The sequence below is a fragment of the Hippoglossus hippoglossus genome, chromosome 4 (genome assembly GCF_009819705.1).
Source record: "Hippoglossus hippoglossus isolate fHipHip1 chromosome 4, fHipHip1.pri, whole genome shotgun sequence".
Classification (NCBI taxonomy): Eukaryota; Metazoa; Chordata; class Actinopteri; order Pleuronectiformes; family Pleuronectidae; genus Hippoglossus; species Hippoglossus hippoglossus.
The window spans coordinates 26,024,589-26,051,009 of record NC_047154.1 but is presented as its reverse complement, the minus strand read 5'-3'; the positions used below and the strand labels follow the sequence as shown (position 1 = coordinate 26,051,009).

General features: G+C 44.8%; 1 protein-coding gene across 2 annotated transcripts in view; it reads right to left on the bottom strand.

The window, feature by feature from the left end:
• Nucleotides 1-8,455: 8,455 nt before the first annotated feature.
• Nucleotides 8,456-26,421, bottom strand: part of LOC117760300 (adenylate cyclase type 1-like) — a 35,690-nt gene continuing 17,724 nt past the window's right edge. Inside the window, exons 6-20 of one of the 2 annotated variants that reach the window (XM_034583219.1) lie at nucleotides 25,923-26,081; nucleotides 24,992-25,133; nucleotides 24,108-24,263; nucleotides 21,184-21,378; nucleotides 19,947-20,044; nucleotides 18,724-18,808; nucleotides 17,669-17,758; nucleotides 16,018-16,295; nucleotides 15,590-15,716; nucleotides 14,410-14,526; nucleotides 11,170-11,316; nucleotides 10,838-10,936; nucleotides 10,391-10,505; nucleotides 9,495-9,619; nucleotides 8,456-9,415 (exon numbers count right to left, since the gene is read on the bottom strand). In XM_034583219.1, the coding sequence (XP_034439110.1) occupies nucleotides 9,083-9,415; nucleotides 9,495-9,619; nucleotides 10,391-10,505; nucleotides 10,838-10,936; nucleotides 11,170-11,316; nucleotides 14,410-14,526; nucleotides 15,590-15,716; nucleotides 16,018-16,295; nucleotides 17,669-17,758; nucleotides 18,724-18,808; nucleotides 19,947-20,044; nucleotides 21,184-21,378; nucleotides 24,108-24,263; nucleotides 24,992-25,133; nucleotides 25,923-26,081 (2,266 nt within the window). In that variant the 3' untranslated portion in view covers nucleotides 8,456-9,082. Of the gene's footprint in view, nucleotides 9,416-9,494; nucleotides 9,620-10,390; nucleotides 10,506-10,837; nucleotides 10,937-11,169; nucleotides 11,317-13,981; nucleotides 14,357-14,388; nucleotides 14,527-15,589; nucleotides 15,717-16,017; nucleotides 16,296-17,668; nucleotides 17,759-18,723; nucleotides 18,809-19,946; nucleotides 20,045-21,183; nucleotides 21,379-24,107; nucleotides 24,264-24,991; nucleotides 25,134-25,922; nucleotides 26,082-26,421 lie in introns of those variants that run through there. The other variant, XM_034583220.1, reaches the window with a different exon arrangement.

Below are 26,421 nucleotides of genomic sequence, written 5' to 3'. Positions count from 1 at the left end.
GGAGATAAATCTTCAGGGAAAGAGGGGTTTTCACAACCTGGCAACCCGAGATGCCTCCTTACCTCAGCTGAGGAGGTTATGTTCACACTCGTCCGTCATATTGTCCTTAAACTCACAGAGAATAATTCATGGATTGGCAATTGTGACAGTCCATGAAATATCCATTATAAGTAGTTCTTTCACCAATAAATACTTATATACACATATTGTATATTTGTTTGTTTCTTTCACTCATTTTTTTAATGTTTACTTTCCACTTTTCTGCTGTAACAAGACAAATTTCCCAAAAGTTGAGCTAAGGATGAACTTATTTCATCCTTATCTCATCTCACCTAACTTTATCGAATCTGGAACAATCTTATCTTAATTTGTTTTATCTATTCTTATTTTATTAGAGTCACCAATTATCCCAGCCTGCAGGAATCTGGAATAGAAACTGGATTAAAACACACACATAACTTTACTAAACTAAGCATTAATTTGTTCATTTAACTCAAGTAAAGCTTGAAAATAGGGCTGTATAATAATGTGGGTGAGATAATGAAAGTTACTTATAAAAACTTTTGAAGTGGGTCCAGTCGAACATCTTCAAGTCATGTTTCTCCTTCCAGTCAAAGGCTCAAACTCTTATCTTATCTTATCTTATCTTATCTTATCTTATCTTATCTCATCTTATCTTAGGGCACCAGCCTGCATGATGAACTGGACTGTGGGAGGAAGTTGGAGAAGAAACTGGAGGAAAACAGGCCCCAGTTTATTCATTTAAACATTAAAAATTAGGAGTGAAAGTCATGTTTATTTTCATTTCCAATTAATTTAGCAAATTTGAATCATTGGAAATGGTGAAAGACAAAGAAAAGCAGCAAAACTTCCCATTTGAAAAGTTGGATACAAGTAATGTTATGTAGTTATGTTAGAAATGTAAAACAAGGACTGGACACTGGGATGATTATCCTTATGTGGGATGAAGCCGGGTGCCCTGGTGCGGATGGAGGCTCTGGTCCCAGGACACGTATGTGGCGTGTTGTGGTCAGTGTCCTCTCCCCGAGCAGAGAACCAGGCGCCAGGAATGTGATGTGAACGAGCACAATGACGCTAATCCCCAGCAAAGTTGTTCTTTTTGTTCTTGTCTCCTTCTCACAAGATTTCCTTAATCGGATAATCCATGTCTTATTAAACAGGCAGCGCCGATCGTGGGTCGAGGTCTGGGAGAAAAACAGTGAAACGGAGCCGGGGTCATTCCTGGCGGAGGAGCCTCGGGCCACGCTAACCTTGTGAATGGGCGGAAATGGATTTATTCGCCAGGGCCCGGCGTCTTGGCGTGTCGCATGACGCTTCACGTGTGTGTTTTGGTGTGTTTCCGAATTAGTGTATATGTTTGTGAACTTGTGATTTTACACTTGTGTGTGGGAAACCCAGGAAATCCAGGCTCCCATGCGCCAGCGTCCATTGTTTTTAGTTTCCTCCTCTCTCTCTCTCTCTCTCTCTCTCTCTCTCTCTCTCTCTCTCTCTCTCTCTCTCTCTCTCTCTCTCTGTGTGTGTGTGTGTGTGTGTGTGTGTGTGTGTGTTGCAGTGCTTCCCTCTCCCCGCTGCCGCTCTAATGAGAAGTGGGAGGAAGTCCGAGCCAGAGGATTGCACTTGGCAAAGTTAAGTGGATACAGTCTCATGAATGGGTCAGAGGAGCGCTGGTACGATTCTACCGTTATTATCCCCGTGCAGGACAATGGAGTTTTCCATCCAAACTCACTGTTACTTTCCTCCCCCCTCCTCCCCCTCCTCCCCCTCCTCCCCCTTTCCCTCCCATCCAATCTGTGCTGGAAGATCCTTCCTTCGCTCACAATGGAACAGTGTGTCCTGAACAGGCACATCAAACGGCCGACAGCAGTAAATAAAGACTCGGAGATCATATGTGCAGAGGAGGAGCTGCGGTTAAACGCTCTTTATAATGTTCCCTCAACTTTATTGTCCCCAGGAGACACAGATAAATATGTGCAGCACAATAAAACATGTGAGTCAGTACATTTTTGAGTTTATACAGAACAGGAGGAGAACATCTAGTACTGAGAAGTACTCGAGTAAATATTATATAGATCTGAACATGTCTGAAGAGGTGAAAGGGATTCTACCCGTTTCTATAGTGTGTGTGTGTGTGTGTGTGTGTGCGTGTGTGTGTGTGTGTGTGTGTGTGTGTGTGTGTGTGTGTGTGTGTGTGTGTGTGTGTGTGTGGTGCAGGTGTTACTCATGTGGTGGGGACCTGCCTCTGTTTTTACAGTCATTTATATGTATATAATTATACTTATCATAGTGTTTTTAGGTGAAGACGTCTTTTAAGGTCAAGGTTAAGTTAAGGTAATGTTTATGTTGGTTAGGTTTAAGTTGAGGTTCGTTCAATGTTAAGGTTGTGTGTGTGTGTGTGTGTGTGTGTGTGTGTGTGTGTGTGTGTGTGTGTGTGTGTGAGTGTGTGTGTGAGTGAGTGAGTGTGTGTGTTTGTTGACTTTCATCGTGTTGCTCTCGATTGTTCACATGCAAAGTGATGGAGGCGGATATGTGAAGAATTTAGATCCTGATTATTTGATGCCACAGCTCGTGAACGCTTCTTGTCTTTGATGTTTTCTATTCTTGGATTTTATTTTATTCGTGAAGCATCTTGTGACGGACGCTTTTAAAAAGGTTCAAATAAGTGATATTATTTTCTTTCCACAGAATTTAAAATGTACAAAACTCAACAACAACAATAAAAAAAAACATCCTCACACAAACCACATCACTTTTTACTGCTTTCGTGTGATCAAGTTATCACGTGACATCGTCTTATATTTATTTAATCCACTTTGTTTTCGACGTCGTCCTCTGAGTTGTCTTGTCTCGTTGCGTCCTGCAGGTTGTTATTTCTCCTGTATTTCCGTCTCTGTTTTTAGAAGTGCGATGAGAATGTGTTTTTGTCGTTGCGGTGACGGGACGACCTGCGTCTGCGGCGATGAGAATCCGTGGGTCTTGTTTTTCCTCTGGGTCTCTTATCAGTTTACCTCCGTTCACCTTGATCCGCTGTGTCTTTGGAGGTTATTATGACATTTTCTGCGAGTTTCATGGTGTTTTCTCTCAGCGCGTCACATTCCATCTGTGTGGACGTTCAGAAGAGACCAAACATGCAGGAGCGCTAGGAGAAGGTTAGTAAGGGTCAGCGCTGTTCTTACACAACATGGAGTTCAATGACCCTGTGTGTGTGTGTGTGTGTGTGTGTGTGTGTGTGTGTGTGTGTGTGTGTGTCTGTGTGTGTGTGTGTGTGTGTGTGTGTGTGTGTGCTGATGAGCTTGGAGGAAAAACATAATGTACAAGATGAAGAATAACAGCCCGGGTCGTTGATGAGAAACCGTCCAGCGGGAGGATGTTTTCTCTCCACTAATCAGAAAAGTGTGATTTGTATTTTTGGCTCTCGTCGGAAACCTCGAGGAAATGTTTTCTCTCTCCGTCGCTGAAGCTCGGTTGTGAAACGAGAATTTCTCAGAAGAACATTTTCTCTCTGGCACGATGAGAGCCCCTTGGAGCTCGGCCGTTGCATATGGATCTCATAAAAGCATTAGAAGAAAACAATCCTGTGAGATGAATCATGGGCTTTAAGTGTTCTCTGGGTCTAAGTTATACGACGACCCTGGGAGAGGAGAAGTGGAGCCAGTGGCCTCGACCCCTGAACTCCGGATCGTCTGCCAGCGTCCGAGGTTTCACTGATTCTCTGCGGTTTGGGTTCGATTTTGTCCTTGAAAGACGTCACATTATTCATACGCTCAGTATTATTCTAGACATAAAATGTGGATTCCCGTGTGTGAAGAACACAGCCGGAGATATTCAGTGTAACATTCAGGCAAAGGGGTGGAACCAAAGAGCCGCAGGGGGCAGCTCCCCACGTGTAACTTGATTTGTGATGTTTTATTATTTACCCCGTTGGCTGAAAAGTCTCAGTTTTTTTCCATGTTGACATCTTCAAAATATTTGTATTGCTCCAGTTTCGTATCCGTCGCTTGTTAGAAACTTCATCAACATGCCAGCTCCACTTCGTACACTTGTGCCTTTCTGCTTTTTCCTGTTCCCCCCGGTGTTTCCTTGCAAGTTGAGTTTTGATCTTCGTTCTTTGGAATTCTGTTTTGTTTTTGTTGTATCTTGTTCTTTTCGCCCTGACAGAATCTGGTGCCATTTGGACACATGATACGTTCAATGGCGGCGGCTGGGACGACAACAGCAACGAGTTCTCATAACAAATTACGCAGAAGCAGGAGGAGACGTTATTTTAAAACCATCTGAGAAGCGTCTCTGACGTATATGTAACGATATCTTGGAAAGTGTTTACTATTCCATTCACACACCTTCACTGATATACAAGCCCCTTAAAGCTATAATTAATAAGGTATTAACTGTTAATTGAACAATTAGTTACAAATTATAATTATTATTTTCTGAAATAGTAGTAATGACTTTTTTCTAATTATCTATCAAGCCTTTAGATTTATATGTTTTGATAGCTCGGGGTCTTGGGGGGGGGGGGGGGGGGTCAACGACATGCAGGTTCTGTATTTTCACGGCTCAGTTTGTTCTCATGTAAACGGCGCCGACGTAATATGTGTTTGATGTTGAGCACAAGTTCAAGCGCCCGTTTGACCTCACACACGCAAAAAGGTTTTGTCCCTCAAACAAACAGGGAAACACAAACATGAGGACGGACCGTGTGGGAAAGAAACTTCTAGAGGAGAAGCTTCTTCATTACAACACGTTCTTCTCCATGTTTTACTTTGACTCTCTTTTGTTTTAAACACCACAAAGTGCTCGGATCAACACAAGAGTGAAGACGTGAGTTTGTTCTATCCTCCCACGCTCCAGCGTCCAGATTCCAGCAGGGTTTACGGTCAGGGATGTTATGACACACGGGGTCATTGAGTAAGCAGTGCGAGGGCGGGGGGGGGGGGGGGGGATGGGCAGCGAGATTACCGGTAGTGTCCCGGTCTTGAACACATCGCTGGTCCTGCTCTGACTCAGGCCGCTGACAGACGGCCACTCCGCTGGACCACAGCTGCAAACGGAGCCAGAAAAGGCCCATTTCCGCTCCTTATCTCAGAGTGTGTGAGTGTTTACGTTGCCACTCCTGAGCCGGCGTGTTTGATCCTATCAGGAGAGTCCGGCAGGTGGTAAACACACACACACACACACACACACACACACACACACACACACACACACACACACACACACACACACACACACACACACACACACACACAGAGAGAGTTGTAACTTTCTGTGTTATCAACAGACTGTGTAGTATTGACGTCTGTGGTGATTACACACAATCAGCATGAATCACTGAGTTCACAGGGGTGGGGGGGTAGGGGGATTGGGGGGGGGGGGGTGGCGGGTCGGGTGATTTTCCTGGTTTATAATTCACTCGTTGAAAAACAAAACCTCGATGGCTCCATGTCGGGGCAGGTTTCTTGTTGTGTTGCCATGACAACCTGTCACTCAGGATGCTCCACATGCCACAGCCCTCCCACACACACACACACACACACACACACACACACACACACACACACACACACACACACACACACACACACACACACACACAGATACAATGATACAATGATATATGCCCTTCATTTATTTGGCCTTCATCTTTCTCTGGTTTCTTGATGAAATGGTTTTAACAAGTTTTAATTTTCCTCACAATCGACAGTCGAAGGGGGAAAGTTTGCCTCCGTGTGTTTTCATACTTTTGCATGAACATGTTTTTGGTGATAAATTTGAAATCTGGGGGGAAACGTTTCTGAGTCTGAATCTTCCAGATGTGGTCACGGTTTGAACCTGTGACCACATCTGGCCTGTTTCCCGTTTCACAATCCCGGGAAACAACACGAGCGTCAGAGCGACATCTGATCTGATCTGCAAACGAAAACATGAATGATTGGATCACAAAGTCAAAATGCATCTTTCACTATGTCCTTATGGGAAATAGCCTGTTTATATATGTTTCTTTTGTATTTTACTCTTTATACCTTTTATTTTATACGCTTATAAATTTACCTTATATGTATTCACATTGTACAATTGTTCTTTTTGTGTTTCCGAAGTTTTAAAACCGTTATAAAACCAAATATATTGTGTTGTTGTCTTTGATTCTTAAAGTGGAAACAGTTTGAATTAGTTGCTTCAGCTCTCAGGTCTGTGGTGACCTCTGACCTCCCCCCCCCCCCAGAACAGGAAGTCCACAGGTGTAATTAACCATATTAATGATGGTTTCCAGTAAAGCAACGTGAACCACATCAGGACTCTGCTGTTATTCCTACTTTAAATATCTACTAAAGACTAATTATCATAAACTCATAAATCTCATGAATTTCAGATTTCATTGATCTTTATTATTTACACCATAACAACTTTCCACTGTTTTATTTTCATTAAGCAGCTTTTAACATTGTTTGAAAAAGTCTCACACACGTCAAGGTTAATATTATTAACCTTTATGAAATATAAATAATACAAATAATAACAATGTTAAAATATATTTAATTAAACATGTATTGATTATCATATATTTAAAAAGGCCTTGGGGTGACAGCTGTGGGTTTGTGACATGTCGACAACCGGCTCCGGCTGACATCGACCTCCTTGTTGCTCCAGACTTCTTACATCAGCTGCTCTGTTTTTCTACTGTTACGTAACTTTAGAACCGAGTTTGATGGCCTCGCCATATGCACTGTGTGTGTGTGTGTGTGTGTGTGTGTGTGTGTGCGCGCGCGTGTGTGTGTGTGTGTGTGTGTGTGTGTGTGTGTGTGCGTGTGTGTGTGTGTGTGTGTGTGTGTGTGTGTGTGTGTGTTGTTGAGAATGAGGACAGGAAGTGGCGCACTTTCTCCAGGAGACACACGTCCCCACTGGCTTTATTTTTATAACCATAATACGTCAATATCATCGCAGTGCAAACACTTAGTATAAAATATCATCTTTAACAAAATGTACATTCACATAAAACATCTCAATAAATACATCTTCAACAAAAAAAGCCACAAATATCTGATCATTCATAAATATCTCTGAAAAATACAATGTACAGTAATATCTATCAATACGTATGACAATTGAAACCCGTATCATACAGTATGAAAATATCCAGTTTACAGGAAAAAATATTGTACATAACTCGTTTCTATCAACTTTCCTTCAAAATTGAAAGCAAGTGTATAAAAATCCTAATTTTTAACGTTTAGAAACTCAAAGTGAGCGTTCAGACTTTAAATCTGTGTCGAACATGATGAGAAGTTCATCTCCATCACGTTTCTGGATAAATCTCTCAGAGTCGAACACGTCGCCGTCGTTTGTGAAATTGTTACAAAACTGTTGAGGAAACAGTAAAAATTCATTCGACAAACAAAAGGAAATCCACAGGAGCTGCAGCCGCACATTCCGTCGTGCTGCAGCTTCCACACCAGAACTTTGATATGTTTATGAAAATAGGTTGGCACATTTGATAAACCGGCTACCTGTTGACTAAAGCAGGAGCGGGGGAGGAGGAAGAGGAGGAGAAAGAGGAGGAGGAGGAGGAGGAAGAGGAAGAAGAGGAGCCCCCGGCCTGATGTCAAACTTTCCTGAAAATTTGTCCTTGAAAAAAGGTTTTGCACACCAAGCCCATGAAGAAGAAGAAGAAGAAGTAGAAGAAGAAGTAGAAGAAGAAGAGGAAGATGGGTCAAAAAGAAAAAGCACCTTACATTCAAGAGGACCGCTACCGTGAGCGCATGCACGAGGACGACGTTGAACCAGAGTCACTGTGCGTCCGCTGCTCGGCCTGACGTCTCATCAGAACGCATGCATGTAAACGCCACAGGCTCGCAGGCAGTGCATGCTGGGAATGATTCGAGGAGAGTTAATGGCTGTGGTAAGCCGTACTGGTGAGTAGCGTTACCATGAAGTAAATCATCTGGACCGGTGGGAGGGCGCCAGACGCGGATTCCTCCGCTCGACCGAAAGCAGCTTTGTAGTTCATAAAAATAGTCAAACTGAATATCTCAACAATAGAAAATAGTTCTTCGTAAACACGCACGCGGGAAATAAAAAGTTTTTCTGTTTTTAAATAGAACTCCATGAGGAAGGAATCACACTCGCACGATACGGAAAATAGTTTTTTTTATCTAAGTCATGCTTCAACTCCACAGAGATACACATGTGTGTGGCGACGCACACGCTATTGGCTACATACACGATCGGGTGGAAGGATCCAGCCGGCTACAGCATGCAGAGGGGGGGGGGGGGGCTGAGAGAGGAGACGCTTTATTGCTACACTTTGACGAGGAAGAATCTGGAAGTCAAGCATCACAGGGAGAACAGACGGAAACGTGACTGAAATGCAGCAGCGGCATCATGCACTTAAAGACGCCGAGGCGAGCGGCGCCGTCCAAAGGGCTTCGGCGAAGGGGGGGGGGGGCAGAAACGTGCCGTCGCCACCAACCCGGGAAACGATTGAAGGCAATGCCCTGTTGTGTTTCGGCAGCTTTAAATCGTTAAAACTGCCTTTTTACAATTATACATTTGGCTTCATCCACTTTGAAAACAGGCGTCTGATGGACGGCGACGCGCCTGTGACCACGAATCTGAGTCAGAGTCCGATGAATCAACAAAAGGCAACGAAAAGAAAATGGCAAGAAACTCATCGTGAGGAGCGGTTGCTAAGGCAACAGCACTGATTTGGTTTTATACTGAGAGAAAACGGTCGGCGGAAACTTCTGGATGTGTTTGAGGCTTGTGCGCTACACTACCCATGGTGCATTGCAGTGTGTTTCTTATTATTTCGTGGATTCGCGGCGTCGACTCTGAAATCGCGGAGACATCCTTGGCCTGTGATTGGTTTACGGAGGAACGTGGCTAAAACGTCCTGGAGCCTGACGCCCCCCTGGAGGCGTGAGTCCGATGGAGGCCGCCCCAATCCTAAACGCAGGCCTCCCATTGGATGATCAGTGCGTCAGCCTCGGTAGAAGAAGAACGGAGCTCTCTCTGCTCCACGCCATCATTCTCCCGTTTCCCACGGTCACCATGGAGACAGCGTCCGTCACACCATTGCCGTGGGGACAGAGGGCAGGTACCTGGTGGTGCTGGTGGAGGTGGTCGGCTTGGCCATGCTCGGGCTCGGGTTCCTGATGGTGGCGTAGGTGGTGACGGTGGGGGCGGGGCTCAGCCTGGTGCACACGCTGCCGTGGGCGAACGCGCTCGTCCGGCGGTCCGGGTTGCCGGGCAGCTGCTGCTGGGTCTGAGGAGGCCTGCCGCCTTGTCGCCGCCCCTCCAGGATGTAAGTGAGCATCTGACCTTTGCCCTTCACGCTGACCTGGCCGCGGCAGACGAAGTCGTAGTGGTCGGCGATGACGCGATAAACGTCTTCGGTCACCTGGAGACGAAACGCAGAGAAACACATAATACACGATAGATATTCTCGGCCCTGCTGCAAAGCCAGTGCAGAACTGTACCTGGATCTTCCCTTGAACTCCGGTACTGTCCATCCTGCTGGCCACGTTCACCGTGTTCCCCCAGATGTCGTACTGAGGCCTCCTGGCTCCAATCACTCCGGCCACCACCGGACCCACATTGATACCTGGAATCAGTCCACAACATCCGGGTCATGAGCTCTAGAGCTGTTCTACGTTTATTCCAGATTGTAGAAAATGTTTTAGGTTCATATAAAATCAATTTGGTCCAAGAACTCTTCAGGACACAGACCGGAGGAGCCATGGATCAAACCGTCGACCTTAGTGGACGACCCGCTGTGAAAGCTCCAGACCAGTTCATCACTTCTGAGTCTGTTCTATTCTCAGTTTATTACTAAATCACATTCATGCAAACTAGTGTGAGACTGATTATTTATTTTCTGCAGGCATCAACCCACCAGCTCCTTGACCCATGTTTGCTTCTCTGCAGATTCTGGACATGTGCAGTCGTCCTACGCAAATTACCGACAGCTTCTGCGATGTGGGACATACTAACATACGCAGGTTTGTTGCACGCGGAGCCCCACAGTCTGCAGACAGGATGGCACTGTGTACACCAGGCTACACTGGGATTAAACACGGGCTCCTGTCGCAGGCTCCCCACAGGATACCCAACACAATGGAACCTAGAACTTCAGGTCTCGCTGTGACGAGCTTCCTGCAGCGCAGCGCTCTTTCTGTGATGCATTTCCTGCCAAACTTACCGGCACTGAGTGTCCACAGTGTCCAGTGCAAATAGGTCAGGAGCTGTAACACCGATGTTTATGTAGACCCGTGTATGTACGTCTGCATGTGTGTGTGTGTGTGTGTGTGTGTGTGTGTGTGTGTGTGTGTGTGTGTGTGTGTGTGTGTGTGTGTGTGTGTGTGTGTTCCCTCACCTACTCTCAGGACAAAGTCGTTGTAAGACTGGTAGTTGATGGCGTCCAGGACGTCAAACATCTCGATGGCAAAATCCGACACTGTGCATAAATGTGAGGTGACGGACTTCTTTGCCTGAGAATCAATGAAACAGAATTATGTGCATCATGTGCATCTGTGTCCTGACATGATTGAACATATTGTTCCCATCTACCACCGCAGTGAAAGCACCTCGGCCGTCAGCGGCTGGTACGTTTGCAGAAGTTGCAGAAAGGGCTCTTTTGTTTGTCAGCTTTGCAGGATTTAAAGAAACTTTATGAATGTGAAATATGCTGACGCCACAGGGGCCGGTAATCCCTCACAGAGGATTTGTGGAGTGAAACGTGTTCTGAAAGTCAACACCCCAGAAAATAACAACCTGAGAATAACAGGCCTCTCAAGAAAATGTCTAAATATAGTGAGTGTACCTTGGAGGCAGTCGTAGGAACCAGCCCGACTGCAGCCATGTACGTGCTGCCGATGGTCTTGATCTTCTCGATATCCCTGTAACACTCTTTATCCATCAGCTGGGAGGAAGGAGAGAAGAGGAGGAAGACATTAAACTGTCAGTTTGAGTTCACACAAACAGATTCCTGCAGGAAGAAGAACTTTCCCATCTGGGACCATTTCTCTGTATCGCACCAATAAACATTGTATGATGCACTTTAACTTCGAGAAATACTTTATCCAGCTCATCTTGCACCAGATCTTCAGATTCTCCAAACGCAGAACGTGAAACTTTCAGAAGCTGTTTCATCACCTCGTCGAAGTCGGCGATGATCTCGTTGAGGAGCCGCAGACACTCGACTCCCATGTTGTTCCCGTCCAGCTCGATGTAGAAGTCGTTGAAGTTGGCGATGGAGGCGAACAAAACGCCAACCTGAGCGTAGGACTGGTAGTACAGGTCCTGGAGGAGAGGAGGATTGGGTTCTGGTCAGAGAGGGACTGACACTCTGCACATTAAAGTCATTAAGAAATTTAAAATAAAGATTTAATAGGAACAAAGTGAAGTTCTGGTTCCAATTGACACACTAAACAAATCAAACTAAATCTATGACAGTGATAAAAGTGAGGAAAACACACATTTTCTTGGGTTAACTGCAGCTTACGAGCAACAGAGATTCAAACTCTGTCCGTCACCTTTAAAAAGCTGCTGGTGTTAATATGGAGCGTGTGCACAGGACGGATGAGTCGCAGGTAAACACTGCAGCAGCAGCAGATTCACTGAGGTCCCACTGTGTTGTGTTATGAATACAGTGTATGGATGAACTTTAGCCCAGAGGAAAGAGAGGAAGTCTTTCTATACACCGTAGCTCAATGGGGTCACCAGCGTGCCGGGAGCCCACTTCCTGTTCCCAGTGTTTACTAGTCTGAGCCTCAGATGATCCCTGCGTCGTCTGATGCGTGGCCCACTGATTGTTGAAGGATAGGAACTTACTGTTGTTGCTGTGACACAGTTCTGGGTTCTCGCTAAGGCACCAAACCAACAGGGAGTTTAACCGACTCACCAGAACCCAGTGTCGTCTGATTGGCCCAAAGCAGGTGGATCCATAACGTACACAGGATTCCACTGGGGTAAAATAATGAGGATTGAAAACAGACAAACTGCTGCATGTGGGTGAAATATTCTGAGAAAAGAACCTGGAACCACGATCAGAACTTTACAAGGACTAGTTTCCTTTCTGTGAATATCTTATTATTATAGTGTTATTGAATAATAACGTGTTTCTAGCTAAACGAGTTCGTACAGTAAACACTTTTTACTTTTAATCTCTTCAGGGTACTTGATCATTATAATGAAAATACTAAAATGTCCCTCAGCTCAAATTGACGCCAAGGTCCTTAAATTAATGAAAATATTAAAAAAATGTCCTTTGATCATCCTGTGATCTCCTGATCTCCTGATCACAAGGTGATGGATCAGCACCAAACCTTTATGGGCTCTTCTCAGACCTGAACCACATCCTGGTTCCCTCCCGGTTTCATGGTTAGTTTCTGTGTAATCTCGCTCGTAAACAAACAAACCAAACCAAACGTCTGTTATAACGTCTGAAGCATCTGAAGGCTCCACTCTGTTGTTGGGACGATGGGAGACTTCACCTGGAGGACAGGGTGGAACGCAAGAGCCTGTCAAGCTGCATCATGGGAAATGTAGGAGCCAGTGTTTCTGGAGCTTTACACATTAGAAAGTCTGATCATTAGCTTTGCATTAGAAGATCAAGCTTCTTGCAGTTCTTGACGTCATCACGCAACAACTTAGCCCCGATTTTATTCTAATATGTTAAATAGGCTCAATTCTGGATTGCAACGTCAAAGCTGTGTCCCAACGATGGTTCTGCTCCATTTACTCACAACATGAACGTTTTAATTACACAATCACAGTGTGTTCTATTATAAGAGACTTTAGTGGAACCGGTGTTCTGTGGAACAGGAGATGAAAAACTAAGAAGCAAGACTGATGGTGTTCGTCTCATTTTCATGCTTTTATCCTGTTTAATGGAATCATTTCTAATAAAGAATCAAAAATTATATATATTTCAGCATTAAACTGCTGATTATAAACACCAGGATGAGAATTTGCCTCTGACTCCTGAGTGAATTATGTCCAGTTAATGTTTTTATCCTTGATATAATGTAAACAAATATACATTTTGTGTTTTGGGGTCAGTTTTTCTTTCATATCGAATGTATAAGTATTTTTGAATGACAAATGAAATTAGTTTAAATTTGGATCCTAAGCCACACCCACTCAATGTCCATATTTTACTACGGGCAGCAGGAATGTGGACACAGCTCCTCTGTTTACAAACCAGGCTGCTCCTCGCGAGGGGCCGAGTATTTCCTGGTTCGCAGGCGGAGGGATGTATGTTTTCATCACTTCCTGAGGAGGAGGGCGAGCGGGGGCCCGAGGAAGGAACACAGATCAGTGGAGGGGATGTTCATCAATCAGTGGACACAGACAGCTCACACTTCCATTTTAACACCACAACACATGGTCGGGGAAGCAGAGCCATTGTCCAGAACAGGCAGGATATTTTCCCACATGCAGAACCAAACACGGCCCGGACCCAGAGAGAGAGAGAATCTATTAACGAGGCCGAACACAAAGCCGGTAGCTTCCAGGTTTAATCAGCAACTGTAGAATCAAACCTGATAATCAGCTGGAAGTGAAACCTTCAGATGCTCAGATTAGATCCACACAGGCTGATGAACACAGGTTCAGAGACTGGTGGGTCAGAGGAGAGGCTTCGGTCAAACTGAACTCAATTTGGTTGAGAAGTGAAAGTTGAAGACGTCTGGACCTCGAGTCTCATGGTGAACGATCGCAGGTTCATGATGAGACTGAGAAGGTGCAGGGACTCATTAGAAAAGAATGGGATGTCTCGGAAACAGCCTCAGTTCAGCTACTGGTATCGTCATTTCTCAACTTCTGAACAAAACTCAGAACATATTACCTGCGTCTGCTGACAGAGAAAAAACATCTGCTCTGATTGATCTTTATATTTCATCTCGTTAAGACGGTTAATTAACTGAATCTAGTTCCGTGTGCAAGACGACAAAATGTCTCATTTGATATTGATTAAGTCAAATATATTTCATGATGACAGAAGTACATGTTTATGTTAAATATGAAAGCAATTTAAAGTTTTTACACGTTATTGAAAGTACTAAAATACCTGTGTACTTATACTGCATGTATACTTTACAGTGAACTTGATATCAAGGAATCTAGTTGTGTTATTTCTCCGTCTTTGTGACTTTATCGTTTATTTAATTATGTTAATTCTTTGGTTTCATTTCCCAACTAATGGAAATGTCCGTGTCTTTGAAAGAAGTGTGGGACTCAGGGACCTGAAGAAGCTTCAGTTTCACCCTGAGCGTCTGACACCCTCTGACCTACAGACGTCCCAGGAAGCTGTGGAGATGTAGTCAGAGGCATCAGCTCCTCCAGGCTGACGCTCCCCGCCGGGCGAGCCCGGACACGACTGTGGATTCTCACCATGTTCCTGGGGTTGGACATGAGGAAGTGCTGAGCCACATGAGCCGGCAGCAGGTTGAACAGGATCCTCTTGTTGTCCAGCTTCACCTTCTCCATGTCGTCCCTGTCCTCCACGGCCTGGACACCAGCACAGATCACACAGGAGGAGACGAGTCTTCACATGAACGTGAACATGACACAGACATGACACAGACATGACGTGACACACGTCCTCTACTGTCTGGACACAATGAAGCTCTGCTGCAGCTCAACCAGAGGATGTAATAGCTCGACCTTATCACTAGAGGGTGATAATGATTTGCAAACAACACAAACCTCTGTTGATTCTAAAAATAGAAACTCTTTGATTATCCACTGTTCAAGTCTGCGCATGTAAACACGCACATATATATATATATAAATAAACTCACACACACACTGAGAATAAAGCATCATATAAACCCCAATATCCCACAGAATCCTACAAGATGTTTCAGTGCAAAAACATTCCATCATTTATATAAAGGCTTTTGTTAGAGTCTGAATCTTTTTAAGTCTTATTAGAAAATAAAATACACATTATGACGTGATCTGTAATTACATATTTAAGATCCTCAAACATTTCTCACTGTTGAACATATAATCTGTTACATGGAATAAACAGACACTAATGATCGAAACAGGGAATTCATTGATAAATGGTCAAAATCAATCAATCACCACTTGAGCCTGAATGATATTTAGATTCTAAAGCCGACAACGATTTGATGTTTAAGAGATAAATTTGAAATTAAAATCAGTTAACGAAATATTTTAACTATCTTCAAACAAAAAGACTAAAATCTAGAAGCGTGTATCTTTCTCTGATTTAAATCTATTCACTCATTCTTACCTACATACACACAGGGTCAGTGTCTTGCTCAAGGACACTTCAACACACAGACAAGAGAAGTGGGGGATTGAACCATCATCCCTGCAAACAAACCAGCTTAGATCCCGACGCCTCAGAATACATCGTGTTACTTTCATTTAAAAGCTTTCATCAGCTGTTTGAAGCTCAAGGGACATGTCGACATGAGGATCAAACCAACAACCTGACAAATAACGTCAAACCACCTGAATAAACGTTTATGACTCAACTAAACGACCTAATAAGAGGATCACACATCAGCAGCCACTGGTTCCACAGACACACACTTACCTGAGTAGCCCAGAGATAATCGAGCCGCAGCTTCAGGTCCAGTTGTCGGGAATGAAGAGCCAGAGCTCCAGAGAACAACACGACCGCCAACACGGGGTCGTAGCCCCGCGTGTGGAGGAAACCGCCACTGGAAGACACACAAAGTGGAGTTTTGTTTTTGTAATTTACTGTTAAGTGATTGTTTTGTCGAGACACGAAAAAGAAACACACGAAAAAGCCAAATAACTGAACTAAATAAAGCAATAAAGCTAAAATATTTCCTGCTTGTGTCCTTTTAAATGTAAAAGTTTAGTCATTTTCTTTGCTTTGGGTTCTGAACTTAGACAAAACAAGATATATTAGGAAATAATAATGGACATTTTCACAGAAACAACCTCAGCACATCTTTAGTTGTTTAAGACCACACATCACATGCAGCTCAGTCTCACCCCACCGCTTGGCGGTAGCCGCTGGTCTCCATGACGACGGTGTAGGTGACAGAGAGGAGGAGGAGCAGGAAGATCTTGGGGAGCGAGGACACGCGGAGGTAGGGCACGACAGTGAGGGTGCCGGCCACGCAGGAGAGCAGGCCATAGGCCATGTTGGAGCAGGCTCTTTCCTCCGCGGTGCTGTTGGAGGGTTCGACGCCGCCCGTGTCCGCAAGGACGACGTCCACAGAGCGGTTGGAGTTCGTCAACGCCACGTTCCCCCAAGGAACGCATCCCACCTACGAGCAGTTTTCAGTATATTCATGACAATGCAGTTTGTATAATATGCAGAACTGTAGGTCCTGTTGGAAAAACTGCCAACCAGTTCGATCCATGCATTTCCAGACTTTTGTCTAGAAAGACACAAATGTGATAAAGGAATTTCAAAAGTTTGATTCAAGTCCAAGTGATTGTTTGCGCAAAATGTGAAGAAACTGACCTCCATTCATTGTGGAAAACCTTAAATCTAGCTACAGCAAAACCTTCTTCCTATCTGACTAACCCTAAACTGAACCGTGACCTTAGAAATGACCTTTAGCCTCAATTCCACCAGACTTCAGTCAACAAGGTCCTGAAAAGATCAGTGTTTATACACAAACACACACCGACTGAGTTCCAGTGTGTTGACACCAGCCAATTTAAGTTTAAAATATTTGAATGAGCATTTTACTCTTGAACAGTTGATGTTTATATTCTTCTGAGACTCGGCAGCAACATCTGCTCGGCTGCGATTCTGCCAACTCCAAATTCTGCAGAGACGAGTAAACACTTAACTCTGCTGGAAGAACAATGAAACGACGACAGCTCATCGAACTCAAGTGCTTTTATCATCATTAGTTTCATACAGGCTTTTAAGACCCTTTAATTAAGTCGATTATATTGTATTTAGGCAAATAATAAAAGCTTTGCAACACTAATGATAAATTTACATGCTCACCATTATGAAAATGATAGTATTTTAGATTTGTATTCATAATTTTATTCGGTGTGCCCTGATCCTGAAGATGATGCATGATTCCTAAGGATTTCAATAATAACTAACAATTCAGTAAATCTATATACATGTGTTTATTCGTCATATTTTGACATATCTCCACTTCCTCGCTCTATTCAGAAATCTCTGCCCTCTTGACGTCTCAGCCCGTTTTCCTCTCATCAGATAATTAAAACCAAACTTATCAGAAACACGATCGTACGTCAGTGTGATAACAACGACCTAATATGATAGAAACCACCTTTGTGCAAAATGATTTAATGTAATTTGGCTCAGGTCCCATCTGCTAATTAAGAGCCATCCAGACACTTTGGCCTCATTTTGAAGGAGCTGTCATGTCGTCCATCTTCATTTATATCTTTATTTAGGATGTGGCCTTTCATATAAAAGATTGATCCCTGTTACTCACAGTGATGATGCAGGTAAACAGCCTTTAACTGAACACTGGTATCAGACCAGTGTTCTGCACAGCGGCTGATATCCACAGCTTTGGCATCAATATCGTTTCAGAAAATGTTCTGGCTCTGTAAAGCACTTGGAGCTGGTTTCAAGCAGTAATGTGCTCGACAATAAAAACTAAACAACAGATGTATGTCTGTTGTGAACACAGAGACTTACCACACAGGCCTGGACCACGGAGTAGGTGAGCAGGACGAGGAACACGCACAGCACCGACCGGATCTGGATGGTGAGGCAGCCTGGTTGGCACTAGAACCAGAGGGAGAGACGGGGGAGGTGGAGGAGGACGGGGAGGACGGGGGGGGAGGTGAATAGAAGGAGTCAGTAAATGAAGCACCTGTTTATCCACCTCAATAGCATTTGGGACACATCATTAGTCGGGAGTGGAAATGAAACGGCTGCATTCTGTGGTGTGGCTCATTGTGTGCGTGCCAATTAGAGGAGGCGCTTAGAGGACAGGATGACGGTTCAATGTAGCGTGATAACGCCACAGTGTCATAAAGGCAGGACACAGGCAGAATAAAGTCCTGCTCACCTGACTTATGCAAAAACCTTTAGTCTAAACTGTGTTAAAATGGTTCGTTGTTGTTGTTCAGGGGATTTGACCAAGATGTTCAGGAAGAAACAGTAAATATGAAGGTATAATTATAATAAGCACACAGTTTTCTGATGAAGACATGAAATAAAAAATAAAAAACTGCAGCTTATTCTTCTAAATGGCCTCATAAAAAATATTTTAATATTTCAGGAGATAAACTTTTGTCTTTTCTCCAGATCTTTTATCGTCTGCGTGCAGAAGATGAAGCTTGGGCCAGCAGGTAATTAGCTTAGCTTAGCATAAAGAGTGGGAGCAGGGGGAAAGTGCTAGCCTTAGAAATGAGATGTATCATGTATTGAGCTTTAGAGGAGCTGCTGGGTGTTCACTTTTCTTCTTCATCTCCAAAATATAATAAATACTAATGTAATAAAAAAAGAAGTATAATATTATAATATAACAAATACTACCAGACAGCCTTACACTCCTGCTCAGTGTAAAGCCAAATCATTATAATATTAACAAGACACATTTCAAGAAGATGTATGAGTCCTTGTTTCTGCTGATGGTATAACAGTATAATTTGTTTTGAAGTGGTGTAACGAGGTAGTAATATTGCTAAAAAGGAGAATCGGTTCATAAACTCTATACAAAAGGAGACATGTCTGGAAGTTCCTACCTGAACACTGGTGAGATGCAGATACATGACACAGGTCACATGGAAACACACACACAGCACCAGCAGCAGCAGCACCAGCATCCCCCTGAGAGAGGAAGAGGAGAGGGAGAAGGGAGGAAGAGGAGAGGAGAGAGGGAGGAGGGGGAGAGGAGAGAGGAAGAGGAGGGGAGAGGGAGAAGGGAGGAAGAGGAGAGGAAGAGGAAGAGGAAGAGGAAGAGGAGAGGTGAGAGGAAGAGGAAGAGGAGAGGAGAGAGGAAGAGGAGGAGAGAGGAAGAGGAGGGGAGAGAGGAAGAGGAGAGGAGAGGAGAGAGGAGAGAGGAAGAGGAGAGGAGAGAGGAAGAGGAGAGGAGAGGAGAGGAGAGGAGAGGAGAGGAGAGAGGAAGAGGAGAGGAGGGAGGAAGAGGAGAGGAGAGAGGGAGGAGGGGGAGAGGAGAGAGGAAGAGGAGAGGAGAGAGGAAGAGGAGAGGAGAGGAGAGGAGAGAGGAAGAGGAGAGGAGGGAGGAAGAGGAGAGGAGAGAGGGAGGAGAGGAGAGGTGAGAGGAAGAGGAGAGGAGAGAGGAAGAGGAGAGGAGAGGAGAGAGGAAGAGGAGGGGAGAGGAGAGAGGAAGAGGAGAGGAGAGGAGAGAGGAAGAGGAGAGGAGAGAGGAGAGAGGAGAGAGGAAGAGGAGAGGAGAGAGGGAGGAGGGGGAGAGGAGAGAGGAAGAGGAGAGGAGAGAGGAAGAGGAGAGGAGAGGAGAGGAGAGAGGAAGAGGAGAGGAGGGAGGAAGAGGAGAGGAGAGAGGGAGGAGAGGAGAGGTGAGAGGAAGAGGAGAGGAGAGAGGAAGAGGAGAGGAGAGGAGAGAGGAAGAGGAGGGGAGAGGAGAGAGGAAGAGGAGAGGAGAGGAGAGAGGAAGAGGAGAGGAGAGAGGAGAGAGGAAGAGGAGAGGAGAGGAGAGGAGAGAGGGAGGAGGGGGAGAGGAGAGAGGAAGAGGAGAGGAGACCAGAGTGAGACGGGTTTCCCTGGTTTTCCACTGACTGCAGTGAAATCACCTTCCTCTCTAATTGTGTCACTACAGCCCGGCAAGAGCGATCCAATTATGCTACACCAACGGACAAACTGCCAATGTGGTGTGTGTGTGTGTGTGTGTGTGTGTGTGTGTGTGTGTGCGTGCGTGCGTGCGTGCGTGCGTGCGTGCGTGCGTGCGTGCGTGCGTGCGTGTGTGTGTGTGTGTGTGTGCACTCACTGTGGAATCATTAGCAGATAGATGAGGCCAAACAGCGCAGCGAGGATTAGAGAGAGAACCACAGCACTGATGAAATGGTCGTCATACACCTGGTGATACTGAGAGAAACAATTCATCGTGTTACAGTTCTAGATCTTCACGAGGGGAATCACGACCCTGCTTCTAAACACCGAATGAACAAGTGCGTAGGGCCTCATGTTGAGAGCTGGATGCGGTACAGGGGGTAGAGCAGGTCGGAGGGTTGGTGGTTTGATTCCCACCTGGCTCCTCCACGTTGAAGTTGAAGATATTGAACCTCGTATTGCAATGAAATGTGTGAACGTACGTTAACATGGACGCCGATGAGCTGACCACTGACCGACATCATTTGTGATTGTGTAACTTTTACTGAGCAACAGCGGCCTCTACAGTCAGAGGGGATAATTAAATCTGTTTGGAATTTAGAATTCTTAAAATCTTAATAGTTTACTCACTACGTCATCACAATCAAAAGACTGAATCAGGGCTCATGGCTTGTTTCTGAATTTGTCATTTTAATTTCTACAACAGATACAAGAGTTTTTCATCTTTCCTCCCAAAGAAGCTGAACTCTAACGGCATTGTATGAGAGGAATCTGTTGCTAGTCGAGTGGGAGTAAATAAAACCTTTGTACTAATTCACTTTATTCTCATTGGGCACAAAAAAACAATCAGAATCATTTAAAATTACACCCAATTACTACTAAACCAGTTTTTACTTTGTGTATGGTTTTACTTCTTCAGCTACATGCACACGAACACACACAAGCACACACACACACACACAGAGACACACACACACACACACACACACCCTTGTTCTGTTTCTCCTTTATGACTCTACCCACGCACACACACAGGAAAAAGATATCACGTGTGCCACTCAGACTTTCCCGAATCATTATCTGCACCCCCTCCTGAGAGGGTGGGTGGAATCCTCACACACACACACACACACACACACACACACACACACACACACAGACACACATCATAGACGACAGGCGTAGGAGAGAGGGGAAGAAAGGAAGAAAGGGAATCAGAGACTGTGTGTGTGAGATAATAAGATTGGGGGTGAAACATGGAGCCATGTTACCTTGTGTGTAATGAGGAAACTGTAATTGCTCTATTTTGTTTCCTTTTGTAAACATGAATCAAAGTTGCAGGGCTCTGTGCAGATGTGTGTGTGTGTCTGTGTGTGTGTGTGTGTGTGTCTCACTCTGCGCTCCCTGTCTCGGCTCTTGTAGAACAGGGTGATGTAGTTCAGGTCCGTGGTCTCGGACTCGGTCTGCCGCGCCTCGATGAGCCGCCCGATGTAGCGGTTGACTCGTGTTCCCGGCGCCTGCTGCACGGCGGTGGCTGAGAAGGACGTCCGGTTCCTCAGCTTCTCCGACGCGGTCCGCAGGGCCCTCCGCTGTCAGACACACAAAGAGGCAACACAATCAGTCTCCACAGAGGCCGGGCCTGTCCGGCATGTCCACGCTGACAAATGCAGTGTGGCGTCCAGAGTGAGGAGTCAGCCGAGGCTTCAGGAGACTCTCATAACTTTATCAACTAAAGGAAACGTCAACAACAACCCAGTCCTGGCTTTGTAGGGATGTTACGATGATTATACACAAGAAAAACAAATGGTTGCACCACTCTCATCCTATCCAGCTTATGACCGCGTACTATGCCGTACAGTATACTAATATGTACTTAATAAGTTGCGTACTTATTTGTTCTGTCTACTTAGATGTTTACACCGGGGATCAGAGAGAAACTGCATTTCTATCCCGTCTACGTTCTGTACATGTGGCAGAATTGACAATAAAGTTGACCTTGACTTAGTTCTCATTGTTGACACGGTGGGTAAACACACACGTACCTAATATGTACGACGTGTAAGTAAAGCCTGGAATGAAGTGAAACCAAATAATATACAGATTCAGATCTTTAAATAAACTGTTAGTCTCTGCACTGTCTCCGAAAAGACCCTTTAGACAAAACTCTGGGATAATTTAAAGTACTTGGTTGATGAGCCAGAACCAATAATGAAGGTTTTCAGTTTGTTTTGAGTAATTGTAGACGGGAAAATCATGTCTGTGACATTACGAGTTTTTATATTAGTGCAAATACAAATTTCTGTAGATAAATTAGAGGTTTAATCTCCAGCTCGTACTCAAGCTTCGCAGACTCATCTCTACATCATCAGCTTTATTATTAACCATCTGCTCAGGGCTGACGTCTGAGACCAGGCTCAGCAAAAGAACAGGTGTAATTAATAATCTTAAAGTCTCCCGTTAAAGCCAGCGAGCGTTCGCACGACCGGAGCCCGGAGACGAAATGTGACGCAGCCTTGATTCATGTTTTTAATCACAGCCGCGCTCTCCATGTTTAACTGTGTCTGAATATCTGCTCTGGAGAAGAGTCAGAGAAAGACCGAGGACTCGTGGTTAGCACGCTGGCAGGTTAGCATGTTAGCTACAGTGGAAACTATTGACCATTAAAACCAGTGAACCCCAGAGCTCGGAATTTTCAAACTACGCCACCTCAAGTTGGAATCTGGACTCGGAAGGTCGGAGGAACATCACCACCCCCGATTTAGAAATCCAAGATGGCCCCTCCGTGTATCAACAGTAGTGAAAGCTGTAGTTTGTACTGTTTGTTAGCACTTCTGTCGTTTAATGTGTCGTACACACAGTACGTCATTCCGAGGGCCGAGCTCCGAGCTGTAATGGAACGCGGCATAAAAGAGGCAGGTGGTTAGCATGCTAGCTGATTAGCATGCTAGCTCCAGTAGAAACAAAGAGGGAACAGCAACAGAAGCAAAACAACGTTGCTCGCCAACCTCTGGAGACGTCACAGGTTTGATTCTGAACTTGCAACGTTTCTGTTGGATCGGTGAGTGAACAGCTGTTGATGCTAACGTTAGCAAGATACTGTTAGCAAAAGCGTACATATGGAATAGTACGTAGTGTTGACAACAGTTAGCATGTCTATAACTAGTGAATGTTAACATCCTGATATTCAAAGTTTAGCATTTATCATTTTAACATGTTTGTTCAGTTTGAGGCAGATAAGAGTGTTTTTCGCGAAACTGCATAATGTATTTACCACCTAAATATCGCATAAAATGACAAAATTCAACCTTAACGTAAAATTTGAAAAATTACTCAGTGTTGCCATCTGCTGGTGGCAGTATTTCACACACCATGTTGGACGTCTTTACTGATGATGGTCGGCACCAAATCCCATCTACCGCCACACAAGAGCGCAAAAGATGGAGTCGAACTTTTGAAAGAAGTAACATCGGGAAGGTGAACGTGAGCCGATGTCCACGGGCTATTTCTAAAAATAAAATAAATCAGAAATCTGCCGTTGGATTCAGATGATTTTATATTTTTGGGGCCAGAACAGTTTCCAGTGTCATAATTCTATTATAAAATTCCTCCGTGTCACAATGCTAGGATTTTGGCTATAATCACGTAACAATGCGGCTAATGCTATTAGAGCAGATGATACCCGGCTGTGGGTGATTACCAGCAGTCATAATGCCACCTCATCAGAATCATGAAGCACTAATGCCTGGCCCAGCTACACGGTCGGGCGGATTACAGCTGCTGCGCCGTTTCTGACAGCTTCGACCGAGGGACGAACCCGCTGCACCGTGACGCTCTCACGCTCGCTGCGTCATGGCGGTTCACCGGTAACCATCACAAAAGCAAATCACAAATCACATTTAAACATGCGCACAACGTTACACAAACACAGGGACACACACCGGGAGCTTCAGAGCAGCGGGTTAACATGGAGTTGCAAATAATATCTATTCCACTGGCTTACTGTTCAACAAGAAGTTGTAATGCAGGCATACTGTAGTGCTTATGATGCTGCCAGATCGAGAAATCCAGATTACCGTGTGTGTGTGTGTGTGTGTGTGTGTGTGTGTGTGTGTGTGTGTGTGTGTGTGTGTGTGTGTGTGTGTGTGTGTGTGTGTGTGTAGCAGAAGATTAAGAATCCGAGCAGGATTTCACTCCATCACAAATGGACATACCAACCCATTAAGAAGGATTTTTTTATTCCTACTATGTAACCCAGAGATACTCGTGTCTGCCCAGTGCAGTAGTGGTGCACCAGCACGAAGACGAACACAACAGTCACCTTGTCGTCGTCATCACAGGTCATGACGTTGGAGAAGGGGATCTCGGCCTTGAACATCTTCCTGCAGTGCATGAGCTGCACCAGCAGGTAGCACACGGTCTTAAACTTCATCCTCTTGGCTGGTTTGATGTCCGACAGAATCAGACCCGGAAAGATCTGGAGGAGAAAGATAAAGATCATGAGATGAACCACAGGCCACAAATAAAAGACTGGAAACATTATCTCCCTTCATCCTGTAAATGTGATGAATGATCACTGAAGTCTTTGAATCTCACACATAAAACCTTTTTCATTTCAAGGTCAACAACTACAACCAGGCTGCTCATTTCCAGCCTCTGAAGGAGCCTCCCACTCAATTCAAGTGTGCAATCCTTCACATTTATACTTGACATGTTTTACCTACAATCTTTCTCTTTATATAAGTTCACATTAACTGAATTCCAGCATCTTTATGGAGATGAAGTTGCTACGAGCACATCATCACATCTGCAGTAAACAGAGAGAGGGGACGTGAGATTCTTTACGTTTTGTCGAATCATCTCATTCATGTAAATAAAACTGGCTTCAATGGGATTTCAACAGTAAACTGTTAAGTGCGTGTTGTTAGAAAACCTGGATGCGTCGTCTGTTTATCTGTGTTTGTGCATTTATCTGTGAACGTGCGATGCTGTGAGCAGACGCACTCGGCTCTGGAGCACGTGCGCAGTTGGCGAGAGATAGTGACACCAGCCATGTGTACGCCAGCTTAACACATGGCCTGCCTCCCGCTCTGCGTCAGAGGATCAACTATTACAACACTGACAGATGTGTCACCTCTCGGCTTGAGTGCGAGAGAGCGACAGGGAGGATGCGGGGAAGGAAAGAACTCGTCCTGCGTGGCGTACTTTGCGTCTGTGGGACGGCACGATGAAAAAAGTCTCTATGTTGTGTTTCTGCAGGAAGGCGTGTCTCTCGTGTCCGAAGCCCGGCTCCACCTCGTAGTCTCCGTTCAGGCACTCCAGGGTCGTCCGGGTGATGTGCACCTTGCTGCGAGCAGAGGAACGAAAAGCAGTTATTGATAGAAGTCAGCTGCTAAGGTCTCAAATCATTACCCACCCCCCCCTCGTTCTTTCCATCGGCCTAATGGCCTCTTAACTTGCTCAAAACTCTTCACAGCAAATAAATCTTCCTCCTAACGACTCATTTAATCTCATAACGAGTCCTAAAATCGTATTACTTCACTTGAAACAAGACCAGATTGAGCCGCTGAAGTGACCTCATTTCACTGCTTTGTAAATGAAAATCAGCTTGTTACTGTCGGTGAGGTTTCTTGAATGAAGTGTCTTTAATTTAATCTTAGTGCTGCGACGTGTTTCTCAGCTGCTGCGTCAGTTCTTTTTGGAGGAAATTCATGAAGCCGCTTCAAAGGGAAATTCGTTTAATCCGAATATCTTTTAAAGAGCAAACATGAGGTGACTTCTTAAAGGTGAACACAGTTTTATACTGTGGATGTGATGGCTGCAGTATAGACCATGAACCCTGCCTCCTCCGTGTTAGCAGATGGGACATGGACCAAGCTAAAATTACAAGCCTGAATATGTGCAGAATATGTCTTTTAAAGGATTAAGATATAAGATCTGGACATTTGGCACATCTTTAAACTTTACGTTCCTACTGTTCAATAGCAAAAATCATGCATTTCAACATCTGTTGATGTGACGGACACATTATTAAGCCGTATTCTGTGTGTTGCTGGGATATTGTGCGTCTGAATGTGTGTGTTTGTACTGTAGCTGACTCTGTAGAGTCTCAGTGTGTGTAACACTCAGCACTGACCCCGGCAGCCCTCCGGCCTCCATCACATTGGCCAGTGTGACATCGTTTGACCAGACGTCGTACTGCCACTTCCTGAGGCCCAGCACGCCGCACAGCACGCGTCCTGTGTGCAGACCAACACGCATGTTGAGATCCACCTCGGTCGCCTCCACCACGGACCTGCAGGGAGAAGAAAGGCACTTACAGGTAACTACACCAAGGAAACATCATCGTCCATCTTCATCATCGTCAATTGCCAAATCTCAATTTCCATGAAAAACACGACTGCAGCAGAACTGAAATAACTTTGGTAAACCTCCGACTTTCATCTGGCGCCATCATCAGTTCAGAATTAGAATTATTCATCGTCCAACACTTATAGAACAGATCCCATCGGATATAGATTCTCTTAGCGTATGATGGTAAATAAAACGCTAACATGCTAAACCTCGACTAACCTAAACATAGAATGTGAATTAAGACGGATGACATGTCGGCTTCTCGAAAGTGAAACCAAAGC